The sequence below is a fragment of the Zeus faber genome, assembly GCF_960531495.2.
Source record: "Zeus faber genome assembly, chromosome: 16".
NCBI lineage: Eukaryota > Metazoa > Chordata > Actinopteri > Zeiformes > Zeidae > Zeus > Zeus faber.
In genome coordinates this window covers 15,706,606-15,721,605 of record NC_137202.1, presented here as the reverse complement: position 1 = coordinate 15,721,605, position 15,000 = coordinate 15,706,606, and the positions used below count along the sequence as shown (strand labels likewise).

General features: G+C 45.8%; 1 protein-coding gene across 1 annotated transcript in view; it reads left to right on the top strand.

Annotated features, from left to right (window-relative positions):
• The window catches only part of LOC307242302 (1-phosphatidylinositol 4,5-bisphosphate phosphodiesterase beta-1-like), a gene marked incomplete at both ends in the record, with an annotated part of 26,678 nt that overhangs the window by 2,448 nt on the left and 9,230 nt on the right, over nt 1–15,000 (top strand). The window contains 19 exons of the mRNA XM_080016712.1: nt 184–261; nt 1,329–1,397; nt 1,928–2,068; nt 2,430–2,509; nt 3,750–3,803; nt 3,887–3,962; nt 4,288–4,388; nt 6,614–6,777; nt 7,356–7,502; nt 8,160–8,317; nt 8,777–8,859; nt 9,113–9,197; nt 9,429–9,594; nt 9,945–10,000; nt 11,450–11,546; nt 12,540–12,624; nt 13,542–13,666; nt 14,526–14,680; nt 14,983–15,000. The exon at nt 14,983–15,000 is cut by the window's right edge and continues 150 nt beyond it. Of these exons, the coding sequence (XP_079872838.1) occupies nt 184–261; nt 1,329–1,397; nt 1,928–2,068; nt 2,430–2,509; nt 3,750–3,803; nt 3,887–3,962; nt 4,288–4,388; nt 6,614–6,777; nt 7,356–7,502; nt 8,160–8,317; nt 8,777–8,859; nt 9,113–9,197; nt 9,429–9,594; nt 9,945–10,000; nt 11,450–11,546; nt 12,540–12,624; nt 13,542–13,666; nt 14,526–14,680; nt 14,983–15,000 (1,938 nt within the window). The remainder of the gene's footprint in view (nt 1–183; nt 262–1,328; nt 1,398–1,927; nt 2,069–2,429; nt 2,510–3,749; nt 3,804–3,886; nt 3,963–4,287; nt 4,389–6,613; nt 6,778–7,355; nt 7,503–8,159; nt 8,318–8,776; nt 8,860–9,112; nt 9,198–9,428; nt 9,595–9,944; nt 10,001–11,449; nt 11,547–12,539; nt 12,625–13,541; nt 13,667–14,525; nt 14,681–14,982) is intronic.

Here is a 15,000-nt window from a genome sequence, read left to right as displayed (position 1 = left end):
GCACTAGTTGCACTACCTTACAGCGTCCGCCACGGTCACGGTTCACCTGTTTGGGTCTGATTGGCTCTGATTTCCCAGCAAAGGCTGTCACGGGGTCATGATCGTCCAGGTGTCAAACCGATACAAACAGTTTGAGTGAAAAGAAGTGTTTGTCTTTCTGTTCCTCTCTCTCTGTCTGTTTAGGATCTGTCCACAGTGACTCCAGTCACTCTGTGTGTGGATCCAAATGGATTCTACCTCTACTGGACTGATCAAAATAAGGTGTGAGATACACGCACGCACGGACACACTCACAGATGCACGCACACACACACGAACACACGCACACACGGACACACTCACAGATGCACACACACACACACACACACACACACACAGACACACACACACACACACACACACATGCAAACACGCACGCACGCACAGACACACACACACACACACACACACACACGCACAGACGCACGCACATATGCACGAACACACACACACACACACACACACACACACACACACATGGATACACTCACAGATGCACCCACACTCACACACACACACACGCATGCACACGCACACGCACACGGACACACATGCACACGGAAACGCACACACACACACACACATACCGACACCATTTATACGCGCATAGGAATGTAATATGAAATATGAAATAATGTACAGTACCTAATGGCGAGAAGATTTCTACACGAACAACCCTCCTATACATAATTGATCGTATGCAGAGTGATGAGACCAATTACAATTGTGTAAACCGCACATTTGACCTTAACTGTTTGATCAATATAATCTACAAGTATCCACAGCGGTTACACAGGGATATATTTGTACTCTCTGAAACAATCCAATAATATCACATGAGGTCGAACTGCCATGTGCAAGCCCATACAGCCGACAGATATGAAAACTGTGGAGTGAGCAGCCCTACGGCTTTTCGCAGAGTGTGTGAACGTTGACTTACACACATACACACATACACACACACACACACACACACACACACACAGGCGCGCACACACTCACCTCCTCTGTCTTTCCAGGTGGGCGTAAATACCATGCAGGGAACAGGAGGAAGCATTTAACCTCCCTGATAACAACTGATCTGGGAGCTTGAGTGCATGTGTGTTTCATATACTGCATGTGAGAACAGTATATATGCAATTCTATGTATATCTGCGTGTGTGTGTGTGTGTGTGTGTGTGTGTGTGTTTCTGTGTGTGCGTGCGTGCATGTGTGCGTGCGCGTGTTTATGTACATTTGTATCTGCCCTTTACCTCTCTCTCTCTCTCTTTGTTTATCTGTCCTTTTAGGAAACAGAGCTGTTGGATTTGACCCTGGTGAAAGACGTCAGAACGGGCCGGAGCACCAGGACACCGAAGGTACCCTCGTCTTCAATTAACCTCTGACCCCTGGGTGACCTTTGACTTCCCTGTGGGGGCTAATCTCGAGCTATGTGACGCTCGTTGCGTCCTTTTAAAATGGGAACACCACCCATCATAAACCACCTAGATTCACCGACGTAGCGAGGTTCTCCTTGCATCACTCTTTGTCCACCTTGGCTGTGACGTATTTGCCCTTATTTGGAGTTCTGCCTTCCCTAGGTGTGCCTAATTTGCCCTTTTTGGGAATCGCACCTTTGTATTTCCCCCTTCCCCCTTTTAATGCTGAAAATGCGTGGTATTCCCCTTTATCCACAATTGGATCCCCATTCAGATTCTTTGTGACCACTTACATGGCGGCTCCTCAGTGTCGTGGGGCTTTTGATCAACCGAAATGATCATTTTCCTTGGTGGCCATTGTGGCTAAATCTGCCCTCTTGGAGCCTCGAACGATTTGAACGATTCTATCGATAGTGTGGAACAACAGGCGCTAGTTATGTGCCCGTCCGATGGTTTGTGTGGCGCTACAGGAAGCCAAGCTACGGGAGCTGCTGGACGTGGGCAACCTGGTCGGTCGGCTGGAGAACCGCATGGTTACCGTGGTGACGGCGTCGGATCTCGTGAACGCCAACCAGCTAAACTTCATCGCTGCGCAGGAGGACGAGGCCAAGGTACCGAGTGCATGGTCGCGCTTGACGTGGTGATGATGGCGAGGGGATGGGTGCGGCGGATGAAATGTTATTTTTCCCGCTCTGGCAGTTGCATCGTTGCTCTCATGAATCCAAAAGCGGTGGTGAGCTCGCCTTGTTGGATCGCTTTCCTCACCGTGCTGGGAGAGGTCCTCCCTGAATCGGCGCAATTTTGATATAACGCGCCGCGCGTCCCCGTGCTGCACCCCCTGTCTGTCGCCTCTAACGCCGACAGTGGTGATGATGCTGACGATGATGATGATGATGATGATGATGATGATGATGGTGGTGATGATGATGACGCTGACGATGGCGACGGCGACTGTGTTTCTTACGTCCGAAGGTGTGGTGTGAGGAGCTGTTCTCTCTGTCTTCCAACCTTCTGAGCCAGAATCTCAACAGGGACCATAGTCTCCTCAAGGCGTGAGTAACACGAGCATAGAAACACTGACACACACACACACACACACACACACACACACACACACACACACACGCACACAAACACACACACACAAATACAAAGATATAAATGTACAGACACACATACATGCTGTATGTACATACTGTATGTATGTGTATGTGAGTCCTTTGAAATAATTTCCCCCCTATGGGTCAACAAAGTGTTATCTTATGCTATAAATTACATTGACTGCAAGTGACAAATGACACAAATACATTATGTATGCCTATGTGACGTCACACAACACACATTACACAACGCCAAATCCATGAAATCGCACGGGCCGTCACAGACACCTTGCCCACATTGCGCTCTCGGGCTCAGGGAACTGCTTTCACGCGTGTCCCGCCTGGTGTCAGTCGCGCCGCTCAATCCTGGTGCCGGTGGCGGTGCGCGCTGGGCGACATGCGCCGGGCGCCTCGATAGCGGTTGGGCGAAACTCGGGCGGAACCGTAGTCCGTCGAAGGTTTACTTGAGAAAAAAAAAGATTGGGCAGAACTCGAAACCGGGCTCATCGGGTTTCACCTCACGCAAATCGTGATCTTCAAGATTCAAGAGGTTTATTCGTCACGTACATATACATACTTTCATACATGTATGCAGTGAAATGTAATGCAACGCACCCGGTGATAAACAATATGTCCTAGGAAAAATTTATTTCTAATAGACCAACTAACTGACTCCTAAAACGTAATACAGTAAGTCGAATACTTATAGAATAAAAAAAAAATAATAATAAATAAATAAAAATATATATAGAATAAAATCTTACTTTGGTGAAAGGAAAATCCACAGTGATGTCTCCCCGAGCATCGCCCCAAACCTTCTTCGGCGGGATCGTTCGACTTCCAGGATCAATAAGTATTATTTCATATTTTTCGTCGACCATCTGGGTTTTCCAATTGCCACGGACGGTTAAAACCGCTCAGGGCGTGGGCAATAACAGCAGTCGCAGGAGTCTCACTTTATAAACCCGGATGAACCACACTTGTACCCCAGCGGATGTTTATTGCTATACCCCTTGGTGGCGGATAAAGGGGCGCGGTCAAGCAGCACTTGCGTGGTATCCGCCGAAAGGGGATAGCGCCGTCGTCCGCGGCCGGTGCTTGACCGCGCCCCTTTGTCCGCCGCGCCCCCCCCACGTTGTTGCCAAAGCCTTCCTTAAAAAATGAACTCCTCATGCTGTACTTCCAATCGCAGGTACGTCAAGTTGACCCTTCAGCCCAATCCAGACGGCAGGATCCCCGTCAAGAAGTGAGTTCCCGTCGAACCGCCTCCGTCGCCGCGCCGTCTCTCTGCGAACGCTTTGCCCTTCAACTTGCTCTTCTCCCTCGCAGCATTGTTCGTCTGTTTTCGGCGGACAGGAAGAGAGTGGAGAACGCTCTGGAGAGCTGCCGGCTGCCCTACGGGAGGGTAACTATTCAAAGCTGCGTATACTGCGTCTTTTTCGAGGTAATTACGTCCAACCCTGTCGGATCCCACACCCTCCTTCTCAGCCTTAACCCGGCGAACGAAGGGACCTCTTTAGAACCTCTTCAAATAAAATAAAAAATCACTAAGGACACACTGAACTCAGCTCGCCATGATGGGCGTTGCCGCACATTTGCATCGGGGCGTGGGTTCAGGCCTCACAGGACGTTCCCTCCGTTGGATTGAACCAAATCTCGGGCTTGGGGGGCTAGAAAAAAAAAAAAAACCCACCACGGTACAGTATACGGTTTCCAAATGTGTTTGACAGGGCGACAGTGTCAAGCTGGAGGACTTCACCCCGGACGTCTACAGGAGCTTCCTGGAATGTCTGTGTCCCCGTCCGGAAATCAACAGCGTCTTCAAACTGCAGTGGGTAGTCACACCGCGCTTCACACCCGCTTCACTTACTGAGCTTACAGCCGCCTCCCAGGTCCCACCGCACGCCCCTCCACGCCTTGCCCCGAGCCGCTCCGTTTTGGGGCAAAAGTCAGCTTTTCGAGGTCTGCAGTGCATTCATTTATGGGATGTTTCTACTTATTTATTTATTTATTTATTTATTTATTTATTTTACTTCTCTCCTCTCCACCTCTCATCCTCCTCTCCGCCCCTCCTCTTCCCCTCTTCAGCCCCCCTCCCCCCTCTCCACCTCTCCTCCGCCCTTCTCTCCCCTCCACCTTTTCCTCCTCTTCCCCCTCTCCACCTCTCCTCCTCTCTGCTCTCCTCTCCGCTACTCCTCCTCTTCCCCCCTCTCCACCTCTCCTCCTCTCTTCTCTCCTCTCCACCTTTCCTCCTCTTCCCCCCTCCACCTCTCCTCCTCTCTTCTCTCCTCTCCACCTTTCCTCCTCTTCCCCCTCTCCACCTCTCCTCCTCTCTGCTCTCCTCTCCACTGCTCCTCCTCTTCCCCCCTCCACCTCTCCTCCTCTCTTCTCTCCTCTCCACCTCTCCTCCTCTTCCTCCTCTCCACCTCTCCTCTGCCTCTCTCCTTTTCTCCCCCTCTCCCTCTGTCGTGTTCTCCTGCTTTTCTCCTCTCTCTTCCTCCCCACCTCCCCCTTTCTCCACTCCTCCTCCTCCTCCTCACCTCTCCTCCTCTCCGCCGCATCTCTCCTCTCCTCCTTTCCTCTGCCCCGCTCGAAAGATTGCTCTCAAATCAGGAAACAAACATCGCCTCCTGCACAGTCATCTGCTCTGTTTAAAATGTATTTATACATCGCACAAGTCAAACACATTATAGACTCAAGGAGCTTTGAGTGACGTAAAAAAAAAAAAGCAAATGAAAAATACATAGAAAATGAAAGTAATAAAGAATAAAAATGCAGGAAAAGAAAAAAAAAGGTATTAATCCACGACAGGGGCAAAAGGCAAACGCTAAAAATAAAATTAAAAAAAGTTAGTTGACGTTAAAACGCAATAGGAAAGAAGAATGTTTTGGATGCCTATTTCACAGCTGGCGCACACTGCGGTTTTAGCGGGACGTTTATTCCGGCATCATGGTGGGCGACAATAAAAAAGCAGCTTGATCGGACTCTGTTGTCACCCTGGGATCGACTTAACAGCTCAGTCACCGAGGACGCGAGAGGGTTGCGGGTGGCTCCTACGCTCCCGGGCTGAACCATTTAGTGATTTATGGGCCGTCAGCCGGATTTCTGAATCAATTCTATGGCGCACTGGGAGCGGGCGTGGAGATTTACGAGTGATGTGTTTTCTCAGTCATTCATCGGGTTTATTTCATAAAGTTTGTGCAGGGGACGGCTCCCTCTTACAATGGCGGTGAGGGCCTTGGCATTCCGGCGAGATGTCTCGACGCCCAACGTCTGATGGAGCAGTTTTTGACAGTATTTTATTATTATTTCCTTTTCTTCGTCTTTTAATGACCCACCGATTTTTTATTTTATTTATTTTTTTTACATGGTTTGGTGACTCCGTACACGTTCATTTTAAAATCATTTATTCAATAATTTTGTTGCTTAACTTTTATTGTTCATTGTTTATCGTTCAGTTTATTTTTCTGGTTTACTTTCAAGTTTATTTAAATATTTAGTGTCAATGATTATGTTTATTGTAAATTGCCAAATCGATCTTGTTAATTCTTAAGGGTGTTTTATTGTTTTTTTTGTCCATTTTTAGGTTCATAGGTTAATAGTATGCGGCTTTTATTGTATATATCTATTTATTTATTTTGGAGGAATAGTCTCCAAAGTTCCATTTCTCTTAGTCAGAGTTGAATTGCTCCCCTTGAAAATCTTTGTTACTTAAAATTTTCACTGAAATGATTGTTTATTTTCATTCTGGAACTGGTCAAAGGCTGCACATTGTGCAAACAACACCATTAAATCTCCAAGCGTGACCTTCACTTGCGTAATTTTCTGCTGCTTTAGTCAAGCGGTACATTTTAGCAAATCTTCATCTAAATCTGTCCCTGAAAAGACCATTGCTATTTAAAATAACCAATGCCATCCCCCAAATGTCAACCCCCCCCATCCACTCTGCTCTTCTGGGGGCCTAATGGGGCTCTTGTGATGGACGACATTGAGACTGAGCTCGGCCTTTGCACGCTTTTATTTTGTTGCCTCAAGTCGAATGTATTTGTTGCCTAGGGGAGCGAGCGACAGCAGCCTCTCGGTGGACCAGGTGACGGACTTTATCAACAACAAACAGAGAGATCCCAGGCTGAACGAGATCCTTTACCCGCCTCTCCGCCCGGCGCAGACGCACTCTCTGATGGAGCGATACCAGCAGGACCAGGCGCTGCTGGAGCAAGGTACCAGAGCTCTAGATAGAAAGATAGACGGACGGACAGAATGATAGATAGATGGATAGATGGATAGATAGATAGATAGACAGATAGATAGATAGATAGATAGATAGATAGATAGATAGATAGATGGATGGATGGATGGATGGATGGATGGACAGGTAGGTAGGGAGGTAGATAGGTAGATAGATAGATAGATGGATAGATGATAGAAAGATGGATAGAACGATTGGGAAGAAAGGATAAAAAACAGAAGTGAAAAAACAACACAATTTCACTAAAACAGCAATACATTCTCCATTAATACTAAATGACTCAACAGCAAATATTTTACTCGTGATTTTGGACAAAATGTCCACATTACATTTTTTATGCAAAACAATTGTCAATGATCTATATATAGACTTAATTTGCTGTTCGAAAATAAGAATAAAATAAAGTACAAAGTGCACAAAGATAACCTTTGCTGTTTTGCTGATATTGTTTGAGAACAGAAGAATCCTGAAAAAAGTTTTTTCCCCAAAGCCAATTATTTTCTGTGTGCGTGTGTGTGCGTGCGTGCGTGCGCATGTGTGCGTGCGCAGGTCTTATCACTCTGCAGGCGTTCTCCAGCTACCTGTCCAGCGCTGAGAATGGAGTGATCCCGCCCGAGAAGCTGGATCAGTCCGAGGACATGAGCTTCCCACTGTCTCACTACTTCATAAACTCCTCACACAACACATACCTGACAGGTAGACAGGGGGCATACACGCACACACGCACGCACACACACATGCACGCACGCACGCACACACACACACACACACACACACACACACACAAGATTTTGGCTTCTCGCCTAGTCTATTAAGGCATATACACGCCGGGCAAAGAGAATGTATTCGAAGCCTACTGTGTTAACTACTTGTGTAATAATGTGATTCTAATGTGATATTAGTTAATTTTAGGCCTGCATTGATGGGGTTGTTTAGCACAACCTGTGTCCAGATGACAATTGGAAATGTCTTCAGGCTCGTAAGGTCTGATGCCAGTACATCACCGACACTTCTCCCTCACTTTTTTTTTGACAAAAGCTTTTAACTTGAGAAAAGGACAACCCCCCGCCCCCAAAAAAGGGATATGGTCGATTCGGGGTCAGGATTTTTGACTTTGCCTTCTTTTGCTAAAATACACCTCAATACATCCGGGCCACGGCAGGACCTTCCGCCTTCCATCGCTGCTCTATTTTTATTTAATTTTTCAATCATTGGGCCCCTCCGTATCGCTGTCCTTTTCATTACATACAAACCTCTGTCCCAAATCCGACGCCTTTTACGGCAGAAAGGCTCAGCTGGGATGGACATTCCGCCTTAACCGCCCCGCCACGCCCTTGTCTCTCCCTCTCTCAGCTGGTCAGCTGGCGGGCAGCTCCTCGGTGGAGATGTACCGGCAGGTCCTTCTGGCCGGGTGCCGCTGCGTGGAGCTGGACGTTTGGAAGGGCCGAACGGCCGAGGAGGAGCCCGTCATCACGCACGGCTTCACCATGACGTCGGAGATCTCCTTCAAGGTACTGGCGAGAGCCTCGCCCCCGGTTTTGGCCGTGGAGGTCAGATGTTCAGCGGCGACGGCGCGCGGGCAGCACTCTCGGGCGAAGCGGCGGCCGTGCCCCCCTTGGTCGTTCCCCGCCGTGCTCGTTGCGTTCTAAGCCGCCGGCGAAGGTGGAGGTCGTGATTCTCTCGAAAAGGAGAAGCTGCTCCAACGGCTTCAAGTAATCAGACGTCATCTCAGCTTTAGCTCTGGCTCGGGTCGCGCTGTACGTAGGAACCTTCTTTTAGGGAGGGGGAAAAAAATAAATAAGTAAAAAATGGGACGATCAAGCGGACCCCCCGCCGCCGTCCCTCCGCCGCGACTCGTCCTTCTGGTCGGCGGGCGCTCGACCGCGAAGTGACCCTTTCCCCCCCGATCCGCTTCCTGTGCGTCTAAACGTGGCTTCTGTCGTCCTGGCTGTCGTGTCGTCCGTTTCTAGGAAGTCATCGAAGCCATCGCGGAATGCGCCTTCAAGACCTCCCCTTTCCCCATCATCCTCTCTTTCGAAAACCATGTGGATTCGTGAGTATCTTCTCCTCCTTTCCGCCGTTCGAGTCTTTCCCACCGTCGTTGTTTGTATTTGTGTGTTCTTTTTACCTGCCTGCTTATTAACATACTCGCCTGCATACCCTATTTAATAACCCACCTGCTGACTTACTTACTGATTCTTTACTTACGGATTTTTTTTAATAACTTGTCCAATATTAACCAATTTTGTCCCTAAAAGCAAACTCGTTGCACTGACTACCTACTAACCTCCTCGCTCATGTAACAGCTTGAAGCAGCAGGCTAAAATGGCTGAATATTGTCGTTCCATCTTTGGAGAAGCTCTGCTGATTGACCCTCTGGACAAATATGCCGTAAGTGTGGGAACACACACAGGCACACGCACACACACACACACACACACACACACACACACACACACACACACACACACACACACACACACACACACACACACACACACACACACACACACACACACACACACACACACACACACACACACACACACAAATGTATTGGCTATTCTATTATAATCTGTTGTGTGTGTGTGTGTGTGTGTGCGCGCGGGTGTGCGTGCGTAGCTGGAACCGGGCGTTCCCCTGCCCAGCCCTCAGGAGCTGATGGGCAAAATTCTCATCAAGAACAAAAAATCCCACAAGCCCACGGTGGCTCCCGAAACCAAGAGGCTGACGGACCAAGCCGCCGCCCAGAGCAGCGAGTCCACGCCTCCGAGCAACAACCCTGGAGGTAAACACGCCCCGGCAGCCAGGTGCATCCGGTCATTTTAGAAAGGAGTTACTCCGCCCCTAATAAAAATGTTCTCCTCATGTTGCAGTGATTAAGTAGTATTTTAGGTAGTTTTACTATTTTTTTAAATTGTATTACACTCATTCCGACTGTTGTGTATAATAACTTTGACTCATTCTGCATTCATTCATTCCATCAGTAAGGAATCGGATGATGATGTTGAAATTATTCAAATGTTATTATTAGTATTATTATAATTATAATTTAAAAAGCAGCTGTGGGGTCGATCGCTTATGATTATTAATGACTGGTTTATACGTTATTCGACAACGCCTCATCTTCTTGAACAGAGATCGAGGCTGAGAGCGAGGAAGATGAGGACGACGAGGACGACGACGGCAAAAAGGTCGGCGCTGCGGACCCGCCGCTGTTATTTTTAGTTCTGTGTTCACCCTCATTGGGATGCGGCTGTTTGTGCTGATGTTGATGTATTTTGACTGTTTATTTAATACTTTATTTCTTTACCCAGTTGTTTACTTACACGACGGTGGTTGTTATCCTTTGCTGTTCCCAATTTTGCATTGTTCTTAATGTACAGTAGTTGTTGTTGAAGTCTAGAGTAGCTGTTTACGCCACTGAGCGGCTCAGCTTTAAGGAGGAAGTGATATTTCCCTAATTGGTTGTTTACTGCAAAATATTGTTTTTTTCAGTTTGAGGCGGCTGAGTATGTTTCAATTTGTTTACTGACCCGATGGGATCATCAACGACGGTACCGCAGACAAAGGCAGGCCACGGAGCTTACTAAACGAAAGGAAACCACGACACACCCAGGGAACTCGCCAAAACATCATTATACATGAATGGCTGTAGGTGAAGAGGCAAAGAAATGGCGAAATATGAGTGTGTTTTAGTGAATATACTTTGCTTGTAGTTGTTTACGGAAGGGGTGATTGGATCTCTGTGCAGACACCGTGCTGCTGCTATGCTACATGCTAACAATGCTAATACTGAGGTTGATGTGATTTACCACCCGATGATAATGAGATTAGTTTTTAAAACAATGACTAGATGATGATGATGATGATGATGATGATGAGTAGGATGAGTAGGATGAGTAGGATGATGATGATGATGATGATGATGATGAGTAGGATGATGATGATGATGATGATGATGAGTAGGATGATGATGAGTAGGATGAGGATAATGATAATGATGATGAGTAGGATGATGATGATGAGTAGGATGAGGATGATGATGATGATGATGATGATGATGAGGAGTAGGGTAATGCTGATGATGATGATGATGATGAGTAGGATGATGATGATGAGTAGGATGAGGATGATGATGATGATTATGATGATGATGATGATGATAATGATAATGAGATGATGATGACAATATGATGATGATGATGATGATGATTATGATGATGAGTAGGATGATGATGATGAGTAGGATGAGGATGATGATGATGACGATGATGAGGAGTATGATAATGATGATGATGATGAGTAGGATGATGATGATGAGTAGGATGAGGATGATGGTGATGATGATAATGAGATGATGATGACAATATGATGATGATGATGATGGTGGTGATGATAATGATAATGATAATGAGATTATGATGAGGATGAGGATGATGATGATGATGATGATGGTGGTGATGATAATGATAATGAGATGATGATGAGGATGATGATGACGATGATGATGATGATGATGATGATGATGATGATGATGATGATGATGATGATGATGTGAGGATGATGATGATGAGGAGGAGGAGGAGGAGAAGGAGGAGGACGATGAGGATGATGATGAGGATCCTGTCGTTTCGCCGCAGGGCTCGGCAGAGAGGGAAGCCATCGCCACGGAGGAAATGTCGACGCTGGTGAACTATGTCCAGCCGACCAAGTTCCACTCCTTCGAAGCTTCCAAAAGTAGGAATCACGCGACGAGAGATGCGGACACAACAGTTTTCGTACAGAATGAGCAAATAATTCAATTTTTCATCGATAGGTATAGTTTAAAATGAATAAAACTGAAATAGTCCCTGGAGGGAAATTGCTGTGTCACAGTAGCTCACATCAAAAATATATACAATAATAATAAAGAGATAAGAGTAGAAATACGACAATCGCAAAAAAAAAGTCTATAAACAGTAAACTTCAAAAAATACAATAAACATTCAAAATATTAAAAAAATATTTAACAATAAAAACAATGAACCTAAAAATAAAGAATGGACAATAGGAATTTGGCGGTATATACAATAACCTTATGATAAGCAATAAACAATAAATAAAAACCTAAAAAATATAAAAAATCAATAATATGAACCTAACCTTTTTTCAATATAGAACAAACCCAACAATAGACCAGAAAATGAACCGAAAAATAAACAATGAATAATAAAGATTTGTCACATATTCAGTATACCTTAAAGTTGCGAGCATTCAATCAACTGAAAAAAAAAAAAATTAATACTCAACGCGCTTCGCCCGTTCAGCATGTATTGTACACTACGTATTTAAAAAAAAAAGTGACCACATGTAGAATGATTTTACTGGTAAGACTTCTGAAGACTTATTTTTTAATTCGGGAGGTTGGGGAGTGTACTCTAAAGCCAAGAGGTGTCAGCCTTTTCCATCCAGGCCGGATGAGCCCGCTCCAACCGCGCTGAGTTAAATGTCATAACGGAGCGACCATATTCAGCCAATTTTAGCTTCAAAAGTACCTGCAGCGTAAAGTGGAAAAGGGTGTGAATCGCTCTTAGATGGGTCTGTGACCAAGAGAGTGAATCTGAAACGAACGGAAGCCCAACCAACTCCCTCATGAACTACTGGACTAATAACCCCCTCTTTCCCCACTCGTGTGTGTGTGTGTGTGTGTGTGTGTGCCTGCGTGCGTGCACGTTGTCCCTCTCGGCTCAGAGGCCGGCCGCTGCTGCCACATGTCGTCGTTCGTGGAGACCAAAGCGCTCGAGCATCTCACCAAGTCACCGGTGGAGTTTGTGGAGTATCCTTCACGTTGCCGTGGCAACAGTGCGCCATGGCAACCGCCTCTTCTGCCACCCAAACACCTTGGCTCTTTTCGTCTCTTTTTGTTTCTCGCGATGGTCTTTTTTTTTTGTTTGTTTGTTTTTGTTTATTCTTGATTAATCTGGAGGGGGAGGGGTTGGGTTTGATAAATACGTGCAATGTTTTCCAGAATCAAAAGGCAGCGACTGATGAACGCGGTGAAAGCGCCACCCGGACGGAGCGTTATCCTATGACGATGCTGCTCCACACGAGCGGCTGCAGGTTAAGTGCCTCGCTCTGAGTCAAGGACGGCATCGCTAATCTACGTTACTAATCAGTCGGCTCCACCGCAGGGATCCTATTTATGGCAGAAAGAGGAGTAAGCGGTAGTTATAGTAGTAGAACCATTCAATGAGTCTATCTGCTCATTTTAGTATATAGATATGACTTTCTATTGGTATTAACTATAGTAACACATAACATCAAATGTATCAACTCAATAAATCACATTATAGTCCCTGATTATATAGTCTTCTCATAGTATCAACATTTAGTTGTAGTATATTAGAATCCCTTAGCCGAATGTGTACTACCTATAATATATTACAATAATTTAATATCTCAAATATCTCTGTTATTTCACCCACTATTAGGGTAGTACCATCTCTCATGCTAGTAGTTGTAGTAGTAGTAGTAGTATTTGTAGAGTTATTAACTTCTAAAAAAAATTAATAATAATAATTTCATAAAAATAAATAAATACATTTAAACTTCTGAAACCCTGAACCCAATGTGTCCCAGATGTAATAAATACCATTAACAGCACCTGCTTTAAGATACGATATGTCCACATTTCATGAAACTAGTTATCATAGTACCAGTATCTGCCAAAAGCCTTAACCTGCTGTTCGCCAGATACAATAAGTCCCAGCTGAGTCGAATCTACCCCAAAGGAACTCGAATGGACTCCTCCAACTTCATGCCCCAGCTCTTCTGGAACGCCGGCTGCCAGCTGGTGGCTCTCAACTACCAAACCATAGGTGGGAGAATCTGACCCTTGACCCCTGACCCCTGGCCCCCTAAAGCACGGGTGTCTGTAGATATAAAAGCACCACGCCATCGGCTCCAGGGCAACTGGTTCAGCCTACCCACACACCATGGCTTAGAAAGACCTTTGGTGATGATTCTGTGCATCTTGTTGTATACTAAGAGTAGTGCCTTGTTGCCATGGCTACCCCTGTAGCGATACAGGAGAATGGATGCAAGATGTACTGTGACAAAATCCCGAGAAGCCATGGAGGATACAGGAGGTGCAGGGCCTTACAGGTGGTCTGTGATATAGATCAGTGAGAGGGAGGGCTGCTCTATTGTCTTGTACTATAATTACAAGCCAGTTGCCGGATTTGAAGGAAAAATATGCTGTTTTATTAAACCATCTTCAGAAATCAACCCAAGTGATTGGCTTCAGATTATTTTAAATCAAAAATTAAAAAAAAATATTATATATATATTTATATATATATATATATATATATATATCTCTATAATCGTAGTCCTTCAGCGACGCTGATTGCCCCGGTGCTCTGCAGTCGGTTGAAGAAGCACTTCCCTCAATACTGGATCAATTGAAAATATTCTAATGCCAATCACTCTGATTGACTCCCACTGATGGAAAAATAGGCTTTAGCTTAAAAAATACCGGCGTTTTGCTTTTATCCCCTTTGCCGCCTTTTTCATAGTTATTCTCACCCTGATTTTAGTAAAGCGTGAATGACATCACTTCCCCGTTGGCAGTTATATTTCCTGGCGGTGTACTGTCGTTCACATCTCACATTGTCATGTTGATGTCGGTAAGGCCGATCCCAAAGCTGAGTTGTCTTATTTTTATTTATGTCCCAGATCTTTCCATGCAGCTCAATCTCTTCATGTACGAGTACAACGGTCGCTGTGGCTACAGGCTGAAGCCCGAGTTCATGAGGCGGCCGGACAAACACTTCGACCCTTTCACCGAAAACACAGTGGACGGCATCGTGGCTAACACGCTGTCTGTGAAGGTACTTCCCCGACCGTTTACACCATTTTCTAGTGAAGGTTGAAGACCGGGACATTTCAGTGTTTTAAAGATATCTGTTGGGACTCGGGACACACAGCTCGAAACCGCGGGACGTCCGGTCACCGTATTTACGCCGTTAACGTTTTATATTGACAACTAACGCATTTTGGCAATCAAAAGTAACATTAGAGTTCAGAATGTAATAGGGATCCATTGATACTGCCCCCCATTCACCGCTGATCCAGCCTGTCTAACTTCACTATCCCTGCCACCCATATTGAGCTGTGCTTGCGTGCGTCCCAGGTGATTTCGGGCCAGTTT